This window comes from Choloepus didactylus, chromosome 16 (assembly GCF_015220235.1).
Source record: "Choloepus didactylus isolate mChoDid1 chromosome 16, mChoDid1.pri, whole genome shotgun sequence".
NCBI classification, from domain to species: Eukaryota; Metazoa; Chordata; class Mammalia; order Pilosa; family Megalonychidae; genus Choloepus; species Choloepus didactylus.
In genome coordinates this window covers 63,262,140-63,282,546 of record NC_051322.1, presented here as the reverse complement: position 1 = coordinate 63,282,546, position 20,407 = coordinate 63,262,140, and the positions used below count along the sequence as shown (strand labels likewise).

The 20,407-nt window shown below is 39.9% G+C and overlaps 1 protein-coding gene across 6 annotated transcripts in view; it reads left to right on the top strand.

The window, feature by feature from the left end:
• Positions 1-20,407, top strand: part of MYOM1 (myomesin 1) — a 214,765-nt gene that overhangs the window by 154,986 nt on the left and 39,372 nt on the right. For all 6 annotated transcript variants that reach the window (XM_037806345.1, XM_037806341.1, XM_037806347.1 and 3 more), the window contains 2 exons: positions 3,216-3,342; positions 18,001-18,185. In XM_037806345.1, the coding sequence (XP_037662273.1) occupies positions 3,216-3,342; positions 18,001-18,185 (312 nt within the window). The remainder of the gene's footprint in view (positions 1-3,215; positions 3,343-18,000; positions 18,186-20,407) is intronic.

Genomic DNA, 20,407 nt, shown 5'->3' with positions numbered 1-20,407 from the left:
TCTATCTATGAGCCTCAGAAGATGCTTGTGTTCTTGTTAATATCTTCCTTATTCTTACTGATTCTTGGTCAGTTTCTTCTATCAGATATGGGAGGAGATATGTTATTGTCTCCCATAATGATTGAATATTTGTCCATTTCTCCTTATATTCTATAAACTTTTGATATATATATACATATATATACACATACATCTTTATCTAGATATAAGTCATATACTACATTTACCCATTTAAAATGTTGCTTTATATGTATTTTGAAGCAGTATTATTACATTCTAATAGTATGTTCTGCCTTAAAGTCTACATTGTTTTTAATTTAGTTACATCTGTTTTCTCCTGGTTGGTGTTTGCATATAACATTCTACATCCTTTAACTTTTAATATTTCTGTAACTTTATGTTTTATGTATGTCTCATAAATAGCATACAGTTGGATGGTGGGGTTTTTGTTTGTTTTTTTACCTTCCTGACAGTCTTTTTCATTTAACGGGTGCATTTAATGTTACCACCGATTACTTTTTTTTTAAACCAATCATCTTATTTTATGCCTTCTGTTTGTCCTGCCAATTTTATGTTTCATTTTCTATCCTTTCTTGATTACTTTTGATTTTTTTTTTTAATCATTCCACTTTTTCCACATACACTACCTTGATAGTTATAGATTCTGGAGTTTTGTTTGTTTGGTTGGTTTTGTTGGTTACTCTAGAAATTACAACAAGCAAATTTAACAGAGTCTAAAGTTATCCATTGTTTCAAGGACCTTAGAATACTTTAACCCATTTACCCCCTTCCCAAGATGGTATGCTTTTGTGTGTGTATATGTTAATTCTATCTTTTTTCTTTTAACCCAAAAGGCATTGTTATTGTTTTATAGAGTCAATATTTGATTATATTTACCTACATAGTTTATTTGCTTTTAATTCCTCATGTTTGCCTTTCCATCTGAGATTACTTTCCTTCTTCCTAAAGTAAATATTTCAGAATTTCCTTTAGCAGGGATCTTCTGAGGGCAAACTCTTTTCCTTTTTTTTTTTTCAATCTGAAAATGTCTTTATTTTTTTCTCATTCTCCAAAAATATTTTTCTGGGTGTAACATTCTATAATGGTAGTTGTCATGGGTTGAACTGCATCTCCCAAAAGATATGTTGAAGTCCTAATCCCCAGTGCCTCAGAATGTGCCCTTATTTGGAAATAGGGTTGTTACAGATGGAGTCAGGCAAGTTAAAATGAGCTCACACTGGACCCTTCATCCGTTAGGGTTGGTGTCCTTATAGGAAGAGGACATTTGGACATAGACAGAGAGACAGAGAGAATAGTCTGTGATTCCTGAGGCAGAGAACGCCATAGAGTGTCAGCAACTGGAAGAGCCACCCAACAGATTCTGCCCCACATACTTGCAAGGAAGCCTGGCCCCACCAGCACCTTATTTTTCAAACTTGTAGTCTCTATAACTGTGAAATAATGAATTTCTGTAGTTTTAAGACACCCAGAGTTTCTGGTACGTTGTTACAGCAGCACCAGAAAACTAAGACAGTGGTTATTTTCTTTGCCCTTTGAAGATGTAATTCCACTGTCTTCTGGCTCATTGTTGTGGTCCACACGTCAGCTCTCAGTCAGTTTCCTCATTTGAGTTTGGTTTTTGCCCCTGGGCAGCTTTTAGGATTTTTGGCTTTGTCTTGGGTATGCTGCAGTTAAAATATTATGTGTCTAGGTTTTTAAAAAATTTATCTGCCTGGGTTTTGGGGTGGCAGAAGGATTTTTGGATCTGTGAGTCAGATTTTTCTGGAAGATCTTTCTGGAATATTCTTAGCCATTATCTTATAAAATTTTGTTACTTCCCTAATTAAGCACTCTATCTTTCATGGCTGCTTATCACTCTTCTCTTTCCTACCTTTTAATCTTTCTGCACTGTGGTCACACTATCAGTGTCCCAAAGCAACCCTGATACCTGAATAAAGTACTTTTAGATCTGCGTAATCTATCTCACCTCTGAGTACTCTCCCTTAATTAAAAACAATTTTCCTTTTTAAAGGGAATATATGCATTTGTGTGTGTTTAATCAAAAAAGGTGCTTATATTATTCTGTTGCTATAATACACAGACATTATATTCTACTTCTGCTTCAAATAAATGGCAAGACAAAAGATATTATAGATAAACTTATGATTTCCTGATCCAGTCAGATGTAGACTAAGTCACAAATGTACGTTCCCTTGTCTTGGCTTAAATCATAGAGTCAAGTTTGGTTAACTCAGCAGCTTCCACCAGCACATCCATTTATTAAGAATTTTTAATATGCAAAGGATTGTTTATAGACTATGACTTTTTTCAGATGATTGTATTTCTTCATTTCTATTTTGCAAATGTTTTCACATCCATTATTTTATCACGTACTTTACCCTCACAACAACCCAATTTCTACTCAGAGATATAAAAAATATTAGTTCACCCAGTCAAGAGCAGGAACATTACAAGAATTTGAATTAGAATTCCTTGCTTAGAACTCATTGCATTTTCCTCTGTACATGTATTCATTTTCTATTGCTGCATAATAACTTACTAATAACTTGGTGACTTAGAACAACCCCCATCTATCATCTCTCGGTTTCTGTGGCTCAGGTATCTGGGCACAGCCCAGCTAGGTTCTCTGTAGGGGTCTCACAGGCCTGTAGTGAAGGGGTTGGGCTGCCTGCGTTCTCTTCTGGAGCTTGGGGTCCTCTTCCTAGGCATTCAGGTTGTTGGCAAAATTCAATTCCTGGTGCATATATGGCTGAGGTTCTAGGCCCCAAGAGACCACCCTTCTCCGTGAGCAGTTTCCAGTATGGCCTTTTGCTTCTTCAAGGCCAGCAGGAAAGTGTTCCTTTCAGGAAGGTCCAGACCCTTTTGAGAATTTTAACTTAAATCTAGTCTACCGAGGATAATCTCCATTCAATTAACTCAAAATCAACTGATTAGGGACCTCCATTATACCTTCTCCTTTGCCACTTAACATAACACAGTCACGAACAGATACTCCAATACTTCACCATATTCTCTTGGTTAGAAGCAGGTCACAGGTTTCACTTAGGCTCAAGGGGAAGAAATGACAAAAGATGTGACTCATTGGGAGTCTCCCTGGGGTGTTTTCAACACAGAGGGTAAATAAATAAAATTTTGAACACCTACAACAAAACAAACCTGAAACATTCACTGTGTGTGATGTGGTCTGTTTGCAGATTAGCAACCTGAAGGAGAACATGGTGTATCAATTCCAAGTGGCAGCCATGAATGCTGCTGGGCTAGGTGTCCCCTCCGCGGCAAGCAAGTCCTTCAAGTGCGAAGAGTGGACCATCGCCGTTCCAGGTAACCCTTGGAAGCCTTGTCTTGACACTGGGGCTTGGAGCCTCTTCCAGTAGAACCTACACCTTGAAACTAAATTTAAGTATTATATGGACAACTTTTAAGGGGAAGGAATACTCTTGCCCCCTAATGAAATATTTTTTAAATAATAGTGAATAATAGGTATATAAATTCCTTATGCTTATATTCCTAGTAAATCTCAGAGTCCCTATAGCTCAACATCTGCATGGTGTAGGATGGAAAGAAGCACACAATTTGGGTGTCAAATAACTTAAAAGGAATTCCAATCTTTATTTGTGCTTTTATTTTATTATTTTTTTATTGAATCTTTTTTTTATCTTCATTTTATTGAGATATATTCACATACCACGCAGTCATACAAAACAAATCGTACTTTAGATTGTTTACAGTACCATTACATAGTTGTACGTTCATCACCTAAATCAATCCCTGACACCTTCATTAGCTCACACACAAAAATAACAAGAATAATAATTAGAGTGAAAAAGAGCAATTGAAGTAAAAAAGAACAATGGGTACCTTTGTCTGTTTGTTTCCTTCCCCTATTTTTCTACGCATCCATCCATAAACTAGACAAAGTGGAGTGTGGTCCTTATGGCTTTCCCAATCCCATTGTCACCCCTCATAAGCTACATTTTTATACAACTGTCTTCGAGATTCATGGGTTCTGGGTTGTAGTTTGATAGTTTCAGGTATCCACCACCAGCTACCCCAATTCTTTGGAACCTAAAAAGGGTTGTCTAAAGTGTGCGTAAGAGTGCCCACCAGAGTGACCTCTCGGCTCCTTTTGGAATCTCTCTGCCACTGAAGCTTATTTCATTTCCTTTCACATCCCCCTTTTGGTCAAGAAGATGTTCTTCATCCCACAATGTCAGGTCTACATTCCTCCCCGGGAGTCATATTCCACGTTGCCAGGGAGATTCACTCCCCTGGGTGTCTGATCCCACGTAGGGGGGAGGGCAGTGATTTCACCTTTCAAGTTGGCTTAGCTAGAGAGACAGGGCCACATCTGAGCAACAAAGAGGCATTCGGGAGGAGGCTCTTAGGCACAACCATAGGGAGGCCTAGCCTCTCCTTTGCAGCAACCGTCTTCCCAAGGGTAAAACTTATGGTAGAGGGCTCAGCCCATCAAACCACCAGTCCCCTATGTCTGTGGTCATGTTAGCAACCATGGAGGTGGGGTACGGGAATACCCCTGCATTCTCCACAGGCTCCTCAAGGGGGCACTACATATTTTTTTTTCCTTGTTTTTCTTTTTTTTTTTTTTAACTTTGCCTTCTTTTTTAAATCAACTGTATGAAAAAAAAGTTAAAAAGAAAACAAACATACAATAAAAGAACATTTCAAAGAGACCATAACAAGGGAGTAAGAAAAAGACAACTAACCTAAGATAACTGCTTAACTTCCAACATGTTCCTACTTTACCCCAAGAAAGTTACATAATATAGCAACATTTCTGTGAACTTGTTCCTACAGAAATTAACAGACCATAGTCATTCCTGGGCATCCCCAGAACGTTAAATAGCTTATCTGTTCTTCTTGGATTATTGTTCCCCCTTCCTTAATTGCTCTCTATTGCTAGTTCCCCTACATTCTACATTATAAACCATTTGTTTTACATTTTTCAAAGTTCACATTAGTGGTAGCATATAATATTTCTCTTTTTGTGCCTGGCTTATTTCGCTCAGCATTATGTCTTCAAGGTTCATCCATGTTGTCATATGTTTCACCAGATCGTTCCTTCTTACTGCCGCGTAGTATTCCATCGTGTGTATATACCACATTTTATTTATCTACTCATCTGTTGAAGGACATTTGGGTTGTTTCCATCTCTTGGCAATTGTGAATAATGCTGCTATGAACATTGGTGTGCAGATATCTGTTCGTGTCACTGCTTTCCGACCTTCCGGGTATATACCGAGAAGTGCAATCACTGGATCGAATGGTAACTCTATATCTAGTTTTCTAAGGAACTGCCAGACTGACTTCCAGAGTGGCTGAACCATTATACAGTCCCACCAACAATGAATAAGGGTTCCAATTTCTCCACATCCCCTCCAGCATTTGTAGTTTCCTGTTTGTTTAATGGCAGCCATTCTAACCGGTGTTAGATGGTATCTCATTGTGGTCTTAATTTGCATCTCTCTAATAGCTAGTGAAGCTGAACATTTTTTCATGTGTTTCTTGGCCATTTGTATTTCCTCTTCAGAGAACTGTCTTTTCATATCTTTTGCCCATTTTATAATTGGGCTGTCTGTACTATTGTCATTGAGTTGTAGGATTTCTTTATATATACAAGATATCAGTCTTTTGTCAGATACATGGTTTCCAAAAATTTTTTCCCATTGAGTTGGCTGCCTCTTTACCTTTTTGAGAAATTCCTTTGAGGTGCAGAAACTTCTAAGCTTGAGGAGTTCCCATTTATCTATTTTCTCTTTTGTTGCTTGTGCTTTGGGTGTAAAGTCTAGGAAGTGGCCGCCTAATACATGGTCTTGAAGATGTTTTCCTACATTATCTTCTAGGAGTTTTATGGTACTTTCTTTTATATTGAGATCTTTGGTCCATTTTGAGTTAATTTTTGTGTAGGGGGTGAGGTAGGGGTCCTCTTTCATTCTTTTGGATATGGATATCCAACTCTCCCAGCCCCATTTGTTGAAAAGACCATTATGGCTCAGTTCAGTGACTTTGGGGGCCTTATCAAAGATCAGTCGGCCATAGATCTGAGGGTCTATCTCTGAATTCTCAATTCGATTCCATTGATCTATATGTCTGTCTTTGTGCCAGTACCATGCTGTTTTGGCAACTGTGGCTTTATAATAAGCTTCAAAGTCAGGGAGTGTAAGTCCTCCCACTTCGATTTTCTTTTTTAGAGTGTCTTTAGCAATTCGAGGCATCTTCCCTTTCCAAATAAATTTGATAACTAGCTTTTCCAAGTCTGCAAAGTAGGTTGTTGGAATTTTGATTGGGATTGCATTGAATCTGTAGATGAGTTTGGGTGGAATTGACATCTTAATGACATTTAGCCTTCCTATCCATGAACATGGAATATTTTTCCATCTTTTAAGGTCCCCTTCTATTTCTTTTAGTAGAGTTCTGTAGTTTTCTTTGTATAGGTCTTCTACATCTTTGGTTAAGTTTATTCCTAGGTACTTGATTTTTTTAGTTGCTATTGAAAATGGTATCTTTTTCTTGAGTGTCTCTTCAGTTTGTTCATTTCTAGCATATAGAAACATTACTGACTCATGTGCATTAATCTTGTATCCCGCTACTTTGCTAAATTTGTTTATTAGCTCTAGTAGCTGTATCGTCGATTTCTCAGGGTTTTCTAGATATAAGATCATGTCATCTGCAAACAATGACAGTTTTACTTCTTCTTTTCCAATTTGGATGCCTTTTATTTCTTTGTCTTGCTGGATTGCCCTGGCTAGCACTTCCAGCACAATGTTGAATAACAGTGGTGACAGCGGGCATCCTTGTCTTGTTCCTGATCTTAGAGGGAAGGCTTTCAGTCTCTCACCATTGAGTACTATGCTGGCTGTGGGTTTTTCATATATGCTCTTTATCATGTTGAGGAAGTTTCCTTCAATTCCTACCTTTTGAAGTGTTTTTATCAAAAAGGGATGTTGGATTTTGTCAAATGCTTTTTCAGCATCTATTGAGATGATCAATTGATTTTTCCCTTTCGAGTTTTTAATGTGTTATAGTACATTGATTGTTTTTCTTATGTTGAACCATCCTTGCATGCCTGGAATGAACCCCACTTGGTCATGGTGTATGATTTTTTTAATGTGTCTTTGGATTCGATTTGCAAGTATTTTGTTGAGGATTTTTGCATCTATATTCATTAGGGAGATTGGCCGGTAGTTTTCCTTTTTTGTAGCATCTTTGCCTGGTTTTGGTATTAGATTGATGTTAGCTTCATAAAATGAGTTACGTAGTGTTCCATTTTCTTCAATGTTTTGAAAGAGTTTGAGTAAGATTGGTGTCAGTTCTTTCTGGAAAGTTTGGTAGAATTCCCCTGTGAAGCCATCTGGCCCTGGGCATTTATTTGTGGGAAGATTTTTGATGACTGATTGGATCTCTTTGCTTGTGATGGGTTGGTTGAGGTCTTCTATTTCTTCTCTGGTCAGTCTAGGTTGTTCATATGTTTCCAGGAAATTGTCCATTTCTTCTACATTATCCAGTTTGTTGCCATACAATTGTTCATAATATCCTCTTATAATTTTTTTAATTTCTTCAGGATCTGCAGTTATGTCACCTTTTTCATTCATTATTTTGTTTATATTTTTTTTTTATCATCATTTTATTGAGATATATTCACATACCACGCAGTCATACAAAACAAATTGTACTTTCGATTGTTTACAGTACCATTACATAGTTGTACATTCATCACCTAAATCAATCCCTGACACCTTCATTAGCACACACACAAAAATAACAAGAATGATAATTAGAGTGAAAAAGAGCAATTGAAGTAAAAAAGAACACTAGGTACCTTTGTCTGTTTGTTTGCTTCCCCTACTTTTCTACACATCCATCCATAAACAAGACAAAGTGGAGTTTGGTCCTTATGGCATTCCCAATCCCACTGTCACCCCTCATAAGCTACATTTTTATACAACTGTCTTCAAGATTCATGGGTTCTGGGTTGTAGTTTGATAGTTTCAGGTATCCACGACCAGCTACCCCAATTCTTTAGAACCTAAAAAGGGTTGTCTAAAGTGTGCGTAAGAGTGCCCACCAGAGTGATCTCTCGGCTCGTTTTGGAATCTCTCTGCCACTGAAGCTTATTTCATTTCCTTTCACATCCCCCTTTTGGTCAAGAAGATGTTCTCCATCCCACGATGCCGGGTCTACATTCCTCCCCGGGAGTCATATTCCACGTTGCCAGGGAGATTCATTTCCCTGGGTGTCTGATCCCACGTAGGGGGGAGGGCAGTGATTTCACCTTTCAAGTTGGCTTAGCCAGAGAGAGAGGGCCACATCTGAGCAACAAAGAGGCATTCAGGAGGAGACTCTTAGGCACATATACAGGGAGGCCTAGCCTCTCCTTTGCAGCAACCGTCTTCCCAAGGGTAAAACTTATGGTAGAGGGTTCAACCCATCAAACCACCAGTCCCCTATGTCTGTGGTCATGTTAGCAACCATGGAGGTGGGGTAGGCGAATACCCCTGCATTCTCCACAGGCTCCTCAAGGGGGCACTACATCTTTTTTTTTTTTTTTTCCTTGTTTGTATTTTTTCTTTTTTTTTTTTTTTTTAACTTTCCCTTCTTTTTTCAAATCAACTGTATGAAAAAAAAAGTTAAAAAGAAAACAAACATACAATAAAAAAAACATTTCAAAGAGACCATAGCAAGGGAGTAAGAAAAAGACAGCTAACCTAAGATAACTGCTTAACTTCCAACATGTTCCTACTTTACCCCAAGAAAGTTACATAATATAGCAACATTTCACTGAACTTGTTCCTACTACATCCATCAGAAATTAACAGACCATAGTCATTTCTGGGCATCCCCAGAACGTTAAATAGCTTATCTGTTCTTCTTGGATTATTGTTCCCCCCTTCCTTAATTGCTCTCTACTGCTAGTTCCCCTACATTCTACATTATAAACCATTTGTTTTACATTTTTCAAAGTTCACATTGGTGGTAGCATATAATATTTCTCTTTTTGTGCCTGGCTTATTTCGCTCAGCATTATGTCTTCAAGGTTCATCCATGTTGTCATATGTTTCACCAGATCGTTCCTTCTTACTGCCGCGTAGTATTCCATCGTGTGTATATACCACATTTTATTTATCCACTCATCTGTTGAAGGACATTTGGGTTGTTTCCATCTCTTGGCAATTATGAATAATGCTGCTATGAACATTGGCGTGCAGATATCTGTTCGTGTCACTGCTTTCCGATCTTCCGGGTATATACCGAGAAGTGCAATCGCTGGATCAAATGGTAGCTCTATATCTAGTTTTCTAAGGAACTGCCAGACTGACTTCCAGAGTGGCTGAACCATTATACAGTCCCACCAACAATGAATAAGAGTTCCAATTTCTCCACATCCCCTCCAGCATTTGTAGTTTCCTGTTTGTTTAATGGCAGCCATTCTAACCAGTGTTAGATGGTATCTCATTGTGGTCTTAATTTGCATCTCTCTAATAGCTAGTGAAGCTGAACATTTTTTCATGTGTTTCTTGGCCATTTGTATTTCCTCTTCAGAGAACTGTCTTTTCATATCTTTTGCCCATTTTATAATTGGGCTGTCTGTACTATTGTCATTGAGTTGTAGGATTTCTTTGTATATGCAAGATATCAGTCTTTTGTCAGATACATGGTTTCCAAAAATTTTTTCCCATTGAGTTGGCTGCCTCTTTACCTTTTTGAGAAATTCCTTTGAGGTGCAGAAACTTCTAAGCTTGAGGAGTTCCCATTTATCTATTTTCTCTTTTGTTGTTTGTGCTTTGGGTGTAAAGTCTAGGAAGTGGCCTCCTAATACAAGGTCTTGAAGATGTTTTCCTACATTATCTTCTAGGAGTTTTATGGTACTTTCTTTTATATTGAGATCTTTGGTCCATTTTGAGTTAATTTTTGTGTAGGGGGTGAGGTAGGGGTCCTCTTTCATTCTTTTGGATATGGATATCCAACTCTCCCAGCCCCATTTGTTGAAAAGACCATTATGGCTCAGTTCGGTGACTTTAGGGGCCTTATCAAAGATCAGTCGGCCATAGATCTGAGGGTCTATCTCTGAATTCTCAATTCGATTCCATTGATCTATATGTCTATCTTTGTGCCAGTACCATGCTGTTTTGGCAACTGTGGCTTTATAATAAGCTTCAAAGTCAGGGAGTGTAAGTCCTCCCACTTCGTTTTTCTTTTTTAGAGTGTCTTTAGCAATTCGAGGCATCTTCCCTTTCCAAATAAATTTGATAACTAGCTTTTCCAAGTCTGCAAAGTAGGTTGTTGGAATTTTGATTGGGATTGCATTGAATCTGTAGATGAGTTTGGGTAGAATTGACATCTTAATGACATTTAGCCTTCCTATCCATGAACATGGAATATTTTTCCATCTTTTAAGGTCCCCTTCTATTTCTTTTAGTAGAGTTATGTAGTTTTCTTTGTATAGGTCTTTTACATCTTTGGTTAAGTTTATTCCTAGGTACTTGATTTTTTTAGTTGCTATTGAAAATGGTATCTTTTTCTTGAGTGTCTCTTCAGTTTGTTCATTTCTAGCATATAGAAACGTTACTGACTTATGTGCATTAATCTTGTATCCCGCTACTTTGCTAAATTTGTTTATTAGCTCTAGTAGCTGTATCGTCGATTTCTCAGGGTTTTCTAGATATAAGATCATATCATCTGCAAACAATGACAGTTTTACTTCTTCTTTTCCAATTTGGATGCCTTTTATTTCTTTGTCTTGCCGGATTGCCCTGGCTAGCACTTCCAGCACAATGTTGAATAACAGTGGTGACAGCGGGCATCCTTGTCTTGTTCCTGATCTTAGAGGGAAGGCTTTCAGTCTCTCACCATTGAGTACTATGCTGGCTGTGGGTTTTTCATATATGCTCTTTATCATGTTGAGGAAGTTTCCTTCAATTCCTACCTTTTGAAGTGTTTTTATCAAAAAGGGATGTTGGATTTTGTCAAATGCTTTTTCAGCATCTATTGAGATGATCAATTGATTTTTCCCTTTCGAGTTTTTAATGTGTTGTAATACATTGATTGTTTTTCTTATGTTGAACCATCCTTGCATGCCTGGAATGAACCCCACTTGGTCATGGTGTATGATTTTTTTAATGTGTCTTTGGATTCGATTTGCAAGTATTTTGTTGAGGATTTTTGCATCTATATTCATTAGGGAGATTGGCCGGTAGTTTTCCTTTTTTGTAGCATCTTTGCCTGGTTTTGGTATTAGATTGATGTTAGCTTCATAAAATGAGTTAGGTAGTGTTCCATTTTCTTCAATGTTTTGAAAGAGTTTGAGTAAGATTGGTGTCAGTTCTTTCTGGAAAGTTTGGTAGAATTCCCCTGTGAAGCCATCTGGCCCTGGGCATTTATTTGTGGGAAGATTTTTGATGACTGATTGGATCTCTTTGCTTGTGATGGGTTGGTTGAGGTCTTCTATTTCTTCTCTGGTCAGTCTAGGTTGTTCATATGTTTCCAGGAAATTGTCCATTTCTTCTACATTATCCAGTTTGTTGCCATACAATTGTTCATAATATCCTCTTATAATTTTTTTAATTTCTTCAGGATCTGCAGTTATGTCACCTTTTTCATTCATTATTTTGTTTATATGGGTCTTCTCTCTTTTTGATTTTGTCAGTCTAGCTAGGGGCTTGTCAATCTTGTTGATCTTCTCAAAGAACCAACTTTTGGTGATATTTATCCTCTATTGTTTTTTTGTTCTCTATGTCATTTATTTCTGCTTTAATCCTTGTTATTTCTTTTCTTCTACTTGGTTTAGGTTTGGTTTGCTGTTCATTTTCTAGCTTCTTCAGTTGATCCATTAGTTCTTTGATTTTGGCTCTTTCTTCCTTTTTAATATATGCATTTAGTGCTATAAATTTCCCCCTTAGCACTGCTTTTGCTGCATCCCATAGGTTTTGGTATGTTGTGTTCTCATTTTCATTCGTCTTTATATATTTAGCAATTTCTCTTGCTATTTCTTCTTTAACCCACTGATTGTTTAGGAGTGCGTTGTTTAACCTCCAGGTATTTGTGAATTTTCTAAGTCTCTGATGGTTATTGACTTCTAATTGTATTCCATTGTGGTCAGAGAATGTGCTTTGAATAATTTCAATCTTTTTAAATTTATTGAGGCTTGTTTTATGTCCCAGCATATGATCTATTCTGGAGAAAGTTCCGTGAGCACTAGAAAAGTATGTGTATCCTGGTGATTTGGGATGTAATGTCTTGTATATGTCTGTTAAATCTAATTCATTTATCAGATTGTTTAGGTTTTCAATTTCCTTATTGGTCTTCTGTCTGGTTGATCTATCTATAGGAGAGAGTGATGTGTTGAAGTCTCCCACAATTATTGTGGAAACATCAATTGCTTCCTTTAGTTTTGCCAGTGTTTCTCTCATGTATTTTGTGGCACCTTGGTTGGGGGCATAGACATTTACGATTGTTATTTCTTCTTGCTGAATTGCCCCTTTTATTAGTACGTAGTGGCCTTCTTTGTCTCTCAAAACATCCCTGCATTTGAAGTCTATTTTATCTGAGATTAATATTGCTACACCTGCTTTCTTTTGGCTGTAGCTTGCATGAAATATTTTTTTCCATCCTTTCACTTTCAGTTTCTTTGTGTCCCTGTGTCTAAGATGAGTCTCTTGTATGCAACATATTGATGGTTCATTTTTTTTGATCCATTCTGCGAATCTATATCTTTTAATTGGGGAGTTTAATCCATTTACATTCAACGTTATAACCGTGAAGGCATTTCTTGAATCAGCCATCTTATCGTTTGGTTTATGTTTGTCATATTTTTTCCCTCTGTCTATTAATATCCTTTATTGTACCCATACCGAATCTCTTTAGTACTGAACCTTTCTCCAAGTCTCTCTGTCCTTTCTTTGTTTCTCTGTCTGTAGGGCTCCCTTTAGTATCTCCAGTAGGGCAGGTCTCTTGTTAGCAAATTCTCTCAGCATTTGTTTGTCTGTGAAAAATTTAAGCTCTCCCTCAAATTTGAAGGAGAGCTTTGCTGGATAAAGTATTCTTGGCTGGAAATTTTTCTCACTCAGAATTTTAAATATATCATACCACTGCCTTCTTGCCTCCGTGGTGGCTGCTGAGTAGTCACTACTTAGTCTTATGCTGTTTCCTTTGTATGTGGTGAATTGCTTTTCTCTTGCTGCTTTCAGAACTTGCTCCTTCTCTTCTGTGTTTGACAGTGTGATCAGTATATGTCTCGGAGTGGGTTTATTTGGATTTATTCTATTTGGAGTTCGCTGAGCATTTATGATTTGTGTATTTATGTTGTTTAGAAGATTTGGGAAGTTTTCCCCAACAATGTCTTTGAATACTCTTCCTAGACCTTTACCCTTTTCTTCCCCTTCTGGGACACCAGTGAGTCTTTTATTTGGACGTTTCATATTATCTATCATATCCCTGAGGTCCATTTCGATTTTTTCAATTTTTTTCCCCATTCTTTCTTTAATGCTTTCATTTTCCATTCTGTCATCTTCCAGGTCACTGGTTCGTTGTTCAACTTCCTCTAGTCTTGTACTATGAGTGTCCAGAATCTTTTTAATTTGGTCAACAGTTTCTTTAATTTCCATAAGATCATCCATTTTTTTATTTAGTCTTGCAATGTCTTCTTTATGCTCTTCTAGGGTCTTCTTGATTTCCTTTGTATCCCGTACTATGGTCTCATTGTTCATCTTTAGTTCTTTGAGTAGCTGCTCTAGGTGCTGTGTCTCTTCTGGTCTTTTGATTTGGGTGCTTGGGCTTGGGTTATCCATATCGTCTGGTTTTTTCATATGCTTTATAATTTTCTGTTGTTTTTGGCCTCATGGCATTTGCTGAACTTGATAGGGTTCTTTTAGGATTTGTAGACCAATTGAAGTCCTTATCTCTAATTTATCAGATCTACAGCTTCGTGGAGTACACTTTCTCTAACTAACCAGCAGGTGGCATCCACGAGCCACCTGTTCTCCACAAGCCAGTTCTCCCCTGCTTAGCCTTTTTGGTGAGTGGGGGAGTGAGTCTTGTGGGGTCCAATTGGTGTACCAAGCTTGCGTGTGTAGTTGGTGTTGCCTGCCCTGTATATGGGGCGTATTTCTGGGCAGTCAGGGAGGGGGGTGGCCCTAACAATCAAATCTCCCTGGTGATCCTAGAGTTTTAAAGCTGCTGCATTAGTCTAATCCTTCAGTTCAGTCCTGCCACAGTTTGTCTCTGCCATTGACCCACAAGTTCTTGGTATTGGCGTATGGCTCCTGAGACTTGCGAGTGGGCCCCTCTTCCAGGCTTTGCACCCCGGGTCTTCTGTTGAGGGATTACTGTGTTATGTCACAGGTGAGTGCCATCCCCCCAGGGCAGTTCTGGGCTGCTGGGTTGTGTAGGGAGGCTCCCAGTCTGCTGAAATGATGGCTGAATGGGGCTTTGTTAATTCACACTGCTCCACCTTCCCAACTCTGGGACAATCAGCTGAGGTTGCAGGGCAGGCTAATGTCCACGCCCAGTTTTGTGGTGTGTGGCTGTTATTTGAAGCACTTCCGTCACACTGGGTTGTGTGGGGCAGCTCTGGGCTATGGGGCTGGCGATGGGCAGGAGTGTTTCCTGTCCACCAGGATGATGGCTGTGAGCGGACACCCCCCTTTTCTTGGGAAGTTGTGTTGTTTAGTGAATTTTCTCAGCCACTGGATTATTGCCTTTTGTCTCAGAGGTCTCTTAGTTCTGCTCTTGACTTGACCTGCCCAAATTGCAAGTCTTTGAAGCTTTCTGTATTGGGCTTCTTAGAGTAATTGTTTTAGAAAAAGAAAAAAGGATTAAAAAAAAAAAAAAAAGGGCCCTCCTCAGAGTTCTAATGGGTTATTGAAATGCTAAGAGACAAAGCAACCAGGGCCATTAAGGAAAGGTCCACAGGGCAGAGAGATCAGCTTTTCTTCGGGATTTGCATATGCGCCTCAGGGCCTGAGCTCTGCCCTTCCCCTTTCTATTTTCACCAGAACTCCAAAAATCCTCCGCTTTTATTTTGGAGTTTTTCATGTTGTTTTTTTTTCTATGCCTGTCTCCTCTCTGCTGGGCTGGCTGCTCTCAGATTCTCTGGTATCTGGTCTCAGTCTATCTATGGTTGGAGTTTGGATCAGTAGAATGAGTTTCCGATAAGGGCCGCCACTGCAGTCTCCCTTTTCCTTCCCGGAGCTGACAGCCCCTCCTCCCACGGGACTGAGCCTGGCAGGGAGGGGCGCGGGTCCCCTGGCCGCAAAAACTTACAGATTTCGCTGATCTCAGCAGTTCCACGTTTTCATGAGTGTTGTATGAAGTATGCCCAAAGTCAGATTGCTCTGTGGTGTCTAGTCCACGCAGTTCCTGGCTTTCTACCTACTTTCCTGGAGGAGTAACTAAAACATACAGCTCACCAGTCTGCCATCTTGCCCCGCCTCTATTTGTGCTTTTAAAGGCCACTAAAGAGCATCCAGTTCCTGTCCCCCAGCAAAGCTTCTCAAAAAGCTTTTTTCTACAACTTCCTAGTTCTCGAGCATTCTCCGTCTGCTCTGGAGCCTCTCATTTATCAACCCTCAAAATCTCTCTCCAGACCCAGCCAATGTGGCTGCCCTTCCTTATTATCTCCGTCTTCCTCCCTCTATATTATGTGGATCAACTTACCATACCTGCTTAAGTCCTGGCCTCTCTGTTCTTACCTCTATCCTTTCCCTCCTTACACACACTTTCCCAATTCTGCGTCATGAGAAACATGCTGGAACATGGCTGGCAAACACTCTCCTTGGAGGTGACCACAGGGGGTGGTTGAACAGGAAGGAAAATGGGGAGAAGGCAGGTAGAAACACTTACGTGTGCTTATAACTCTTATACAGCTAAAAACAGGGACAGACTTTAAAAATGAGTGCAAATTTATGAAAGCATGGAGATTCAGATTAGCAACATTAATGTATTTGGTGGATGATTTTATTTTACTGTCAACGGTACTACTTCAGAGACACGAAAGCTTGAACGTCATGGGATGACTGTTCTCCACCTGGGCTTGACAAGCACATATTTAACACCTGGCCTGGCACCAGCATTAGGACAGTGAAGGATGCTGGGTAGACACCAGCCCTACCACCAATCCCACCTCTTTCCTCTGTTTGAAACCCTAGTGCTCTTGAACCCTCATTTTGCCTGCTCTTTGTGACCACCCATCTGGCACCACTGCTGTGTCAAGTGTAAATAAAGAGTACAAGAGAAACCTAGAAGTTCAGATGCCCACTCATCTTCAGCAAATACGATGAGACAAACAAGGCCTTTCCTTGAAACTCCTTGAAGCCAGTTGATATTTCTTAAGTCCTCTCTGCCACCTGCCCAGAAGTGAACGTATTTTCAAATTCTTGCAATTCCTGAATAAAGCTAAAAATGTGAGTGACTTGCAACCAAGAAGTTCTGAACAGGCCCATGGAAAATATTTGGATAGAAAGCATATAGTTGGCCAAAGAGGTTGTAGGATGAGAGCTCTTCACTCCGAGGAGAAACGAATGGGACAGGCCTCTATCTTCTGTCCCTCTTTTCCCAGATACATCCTTGTTGTCCTGAGCAATGTTGGGACAGCCGGACTCCAAAGAAGCTCTTATAGGGGAGAGCATTAGGAGTGGCTGTTGCCATCCCTTTGTTTTACAAAGGAAGACTCTGAGACTTGGGTGAAGGAGAGACTGGAGACCACACAGGAAGAAAGTGGCAGAGTTAGGATGGAAAACCAGGTCTTCTGATACCTAGACAAGGGGGCCAGCAAACAGCAGGCTGTCGTTCCCCGTGAGATGCAGGTGCCAGTACCTGTGTGGATGCTTCGCTGGGTTCTGAGGAAGACATGAGAGAATGGTCATAAAAGCCCTTTGCAAAAACAAAAAGAACACGCCAAACAAGAGTAAGGGATTGGTGTTATCATTTAAACCTATTTCCACACAAGGCATTGTGGAACACAAGGATGTCACATAGTTGTAACTCATGCCAAGTTCAAGGGCCAAATAAATAGTGAACCATCTATTGCAAAATGTCGGAGAATAGCATGAGTCTGTGTTTGTGGTTGGCTTTCAGGCCAGGGTGAGTCACTTCAGGTGATTTTGGTCGGTTGGTTAGCAATGTGTTGTTACTAAAAGAACAAAAAGGAAGGGGAAAAATAAATACATATATTTCCTGCCTAGTGTCTGGTGGTCATGCACATGATTGTTAGGACTCACCCAAGAGTGCAAAGAGCTCACATGCAGAGTGCAAATTCTAGCTCTCTACCTTAAGAAATCTATCAAGTTATTTGGCTTTTCTGAGCTTTTTGTTAATTAAGGACAAATGAAATAAATGAATGTAAAGTACCTGACAGTGTTTAGACTCAGGGACCATAGTACTGATTACATTCATTCTGTGAAAGATCTGTGTAAACCATAAGCTGCCTTTTGTTTTTACCCAGAGATGGGATATATGCTTCAGGGGAAAATTCCCCTCCAGTTGAAAGCTATTTTGCAGTACATTCCTTTTTCTTTTGAAAGAAATGTTACTGTCTATTCATATGCCATCAAATAGAGTTTCTTTTTACAGACTGATTTGAGATTTGGGGAATTTTTGGATAATCATCCCCAAATAATCTGAAATGGAGTCTGCCACAAAATTAAAATGTTCTGATAAAAGTTGACTAATGCAGTAATGAGAACAGCCTGAAAAGTTTTAATCCAGACACGGAGAGGCATCTGGAACTGACCTAACAGCTGCCGCCCAGGGATGTCATAGATTGCTGTAGAGCAGTTGTTGAAACTTGACATGAAAGAGACCATAGAAAGACCTGTATCCTTGGGTATGGAATTTAAAAAAAGATTAAAAAGAAAGAAGAACACTAGCATCAGACTCAGCTTTAAAGCCTTAAATGTGGCTCTACCGTTATACATTCTCGATTTTTCTTAGCTGTGCCGTGATTTCAATCATCTGTTTCTCTCTCAGGGCCTCCCGAGAACCTCAGGTACAGTGAAGTCAGGAAGACCTCACTGGTTCTCCACTGGAAGCCACCTGTCCACTCCGGGCGGACTCCGGTCACTGGATACTTTGTGGACATAAAGGAGGCCAGAGCCAACAACGACCAATGGCGAGGACTCAACGAGGCGGCCATCAAAAACATGTACCTCAAAGTAAGCGGATGAACAGAGGCTTAGAAACGTTTTTAAGGAGGGAGAATGTTCTACTTATAATGTTAACTTGAAAGTTAGCACAACGAAACTGAACAGCTCTGCTTTGGTCTGTTTCATTTGTCAGGCTTATGATAAGATTCCATTTGGTGGTAGTTGGGGTCGCAGGAAGTTTCCAATGCTTAAAAACAGTGCGGTGTATTTAACCTGAATTCCTTAGCCTAGTTTTGAAAAACATCCGCCAGTTCTCTACTCTCTTCTTTCCCTCCTTCCCTCAACTTAACCCACCTCACATTTTTGTTTCTCAAAGTCTTAAAACATGACTGATTACCTTCCCACAAAGATGATTTTCTCATTCCCACTGCTAATATTTTTTTTTTATTTGAGGGTGCTTTATGATTTGAGGGTGGTATTTTTATAGATTTCACACAAATAAGCCTTTAACTGCTGGCTCTATTGAGTCATACCTTGCTCACCTCACTTGCTCTTTGCGTTTGTGCTAAGTGAGCTCTCAGAGATTAATGGAGTTGGTTTGCTCAACTCTTCACTTCAGCCTCACCCTGCTTCATGTCATTGCCCTCCAAATTCTTCTAGAGTTTTCTAACTGAACTAGTTCCAAATTCTGTCTACCAAATACTGTTCTGCAATGCCTGTGAATCTCTAATGAGCACAAAATGGGAATCTCAAAACCATGCTTTCTCCAGTTGTTAGCAGGGGCATCTAGAGACCCCAAATCCATAGGAGGGTCTCAGAAACTGTGGGAAATAGTCCATTTCTTATTACTTAGAATTTAGAGCGACTTCTCTACAGTCAGAGAGAAAGCTCTGCACTGCATTCTGTGTACAGCCCTATCTTCTGACAGAACAGGCCACTGCCTATAGAGAGGGCCTTGGGAGATGCTCAGAGTGTACCTGGTGTGAAAGTTCTCCCCCACCTGCCTGCCACTGTGGACTAAAAGCTCTACCATCTGCCTGCTACTCTCTGGGGTTACGGCATTTCCAGCCCCTATAAAAATTGTAAATATACCCTCCAGGAGAGAAGACTCCCAATATGCCGTTAACTCAGATGAGCTCTGCCAGTCTCCTTTCCAGCCCCTTTCAAAGCTCCGAGGAAATAGGAAAGGTCGCATTTCACAAGCAAGAGAAAAGGTCAAGCAGGACTGGACATAGGCTGCTGTTTGTCTGTCCTGAGGAATCAAGAGGCCTCTGGAGTTCAGAGAACCCCCCACAATCAAGGTTGGAAGCATCCTGTATGGCGGGGGTTGTGTGTCTGTAGCCAGGATGAAGATTTCCAAACCCTCCCTCTGCTGAGGCACAGGATCCCACGAGCCTGAGGTTGGAGCTGATTCAGGGAAAGCAGATCAAGGTGAAAAGCCAGGCAAGAGAGACCAACAGCCTAGAAATGGTCAAAGGCCCTGGCCAGACAGTTCACAGGAAAAAAAAGTAGAGTTTAAACATACGCATTTTGGTATATATTCATTCTTCCATTCAAGCCCATACTAGAGAAATATATATATCATTGAAAAATGTTTAAAGGTATAGTTAAGTGAGGACAGGAGATACAGCTCCACTGATAGGGGAAATGAGCATTGTGGTAGCCAGAGCCAAACGCAGCCACGTTTCTTCCAGCACCCAGAGTCTAGGGGGTCCTAGACGGAGTTAAAGATCTGGTACTTTCAACCAGAGGATTTAGCCGCATATAGTTCAAGCTTCCTCAGTTTCCTTTTTTGTTGGTGATTATAACCTGGGGGTAGCAATGTAGTAAGAATAGAATAAGTAATTGAAAGATGTGGAGGACGTCGATGGAGAAGGAGGGGAACCGAGTCCCTCCAGAAATTACAGGGAAGGAAAAAAACCCCAAGAAAATGAAATAGGTGGACATAATTATGCATTTCTGGTGCTGCTGTCATCAGTGGTCATTGCCCCAGTGACCAGACACTATAATGTGGAAATACTTCCTCTGCCTTTTGCAGACCTCTGACTCTCAGCCACACTTTCCCTAAAAGTCAGGGGCAGATGTGTCCGGTACCTGGCAACTGGTCTATTTTTATCACAACAAGGAATGTGTCTCTTCCTCTTTGTAAATCCACAGTCCCTGGCATTATTTCTAAACACAGAATTTAAATATATCAAACCCCATGCACTTAGCTTCAAGTCTGTTTACAGACTAAAATCTATTTCAAATTGGCTCCAGTGAAAGCTGGGCATTCTATTGACATAAACACA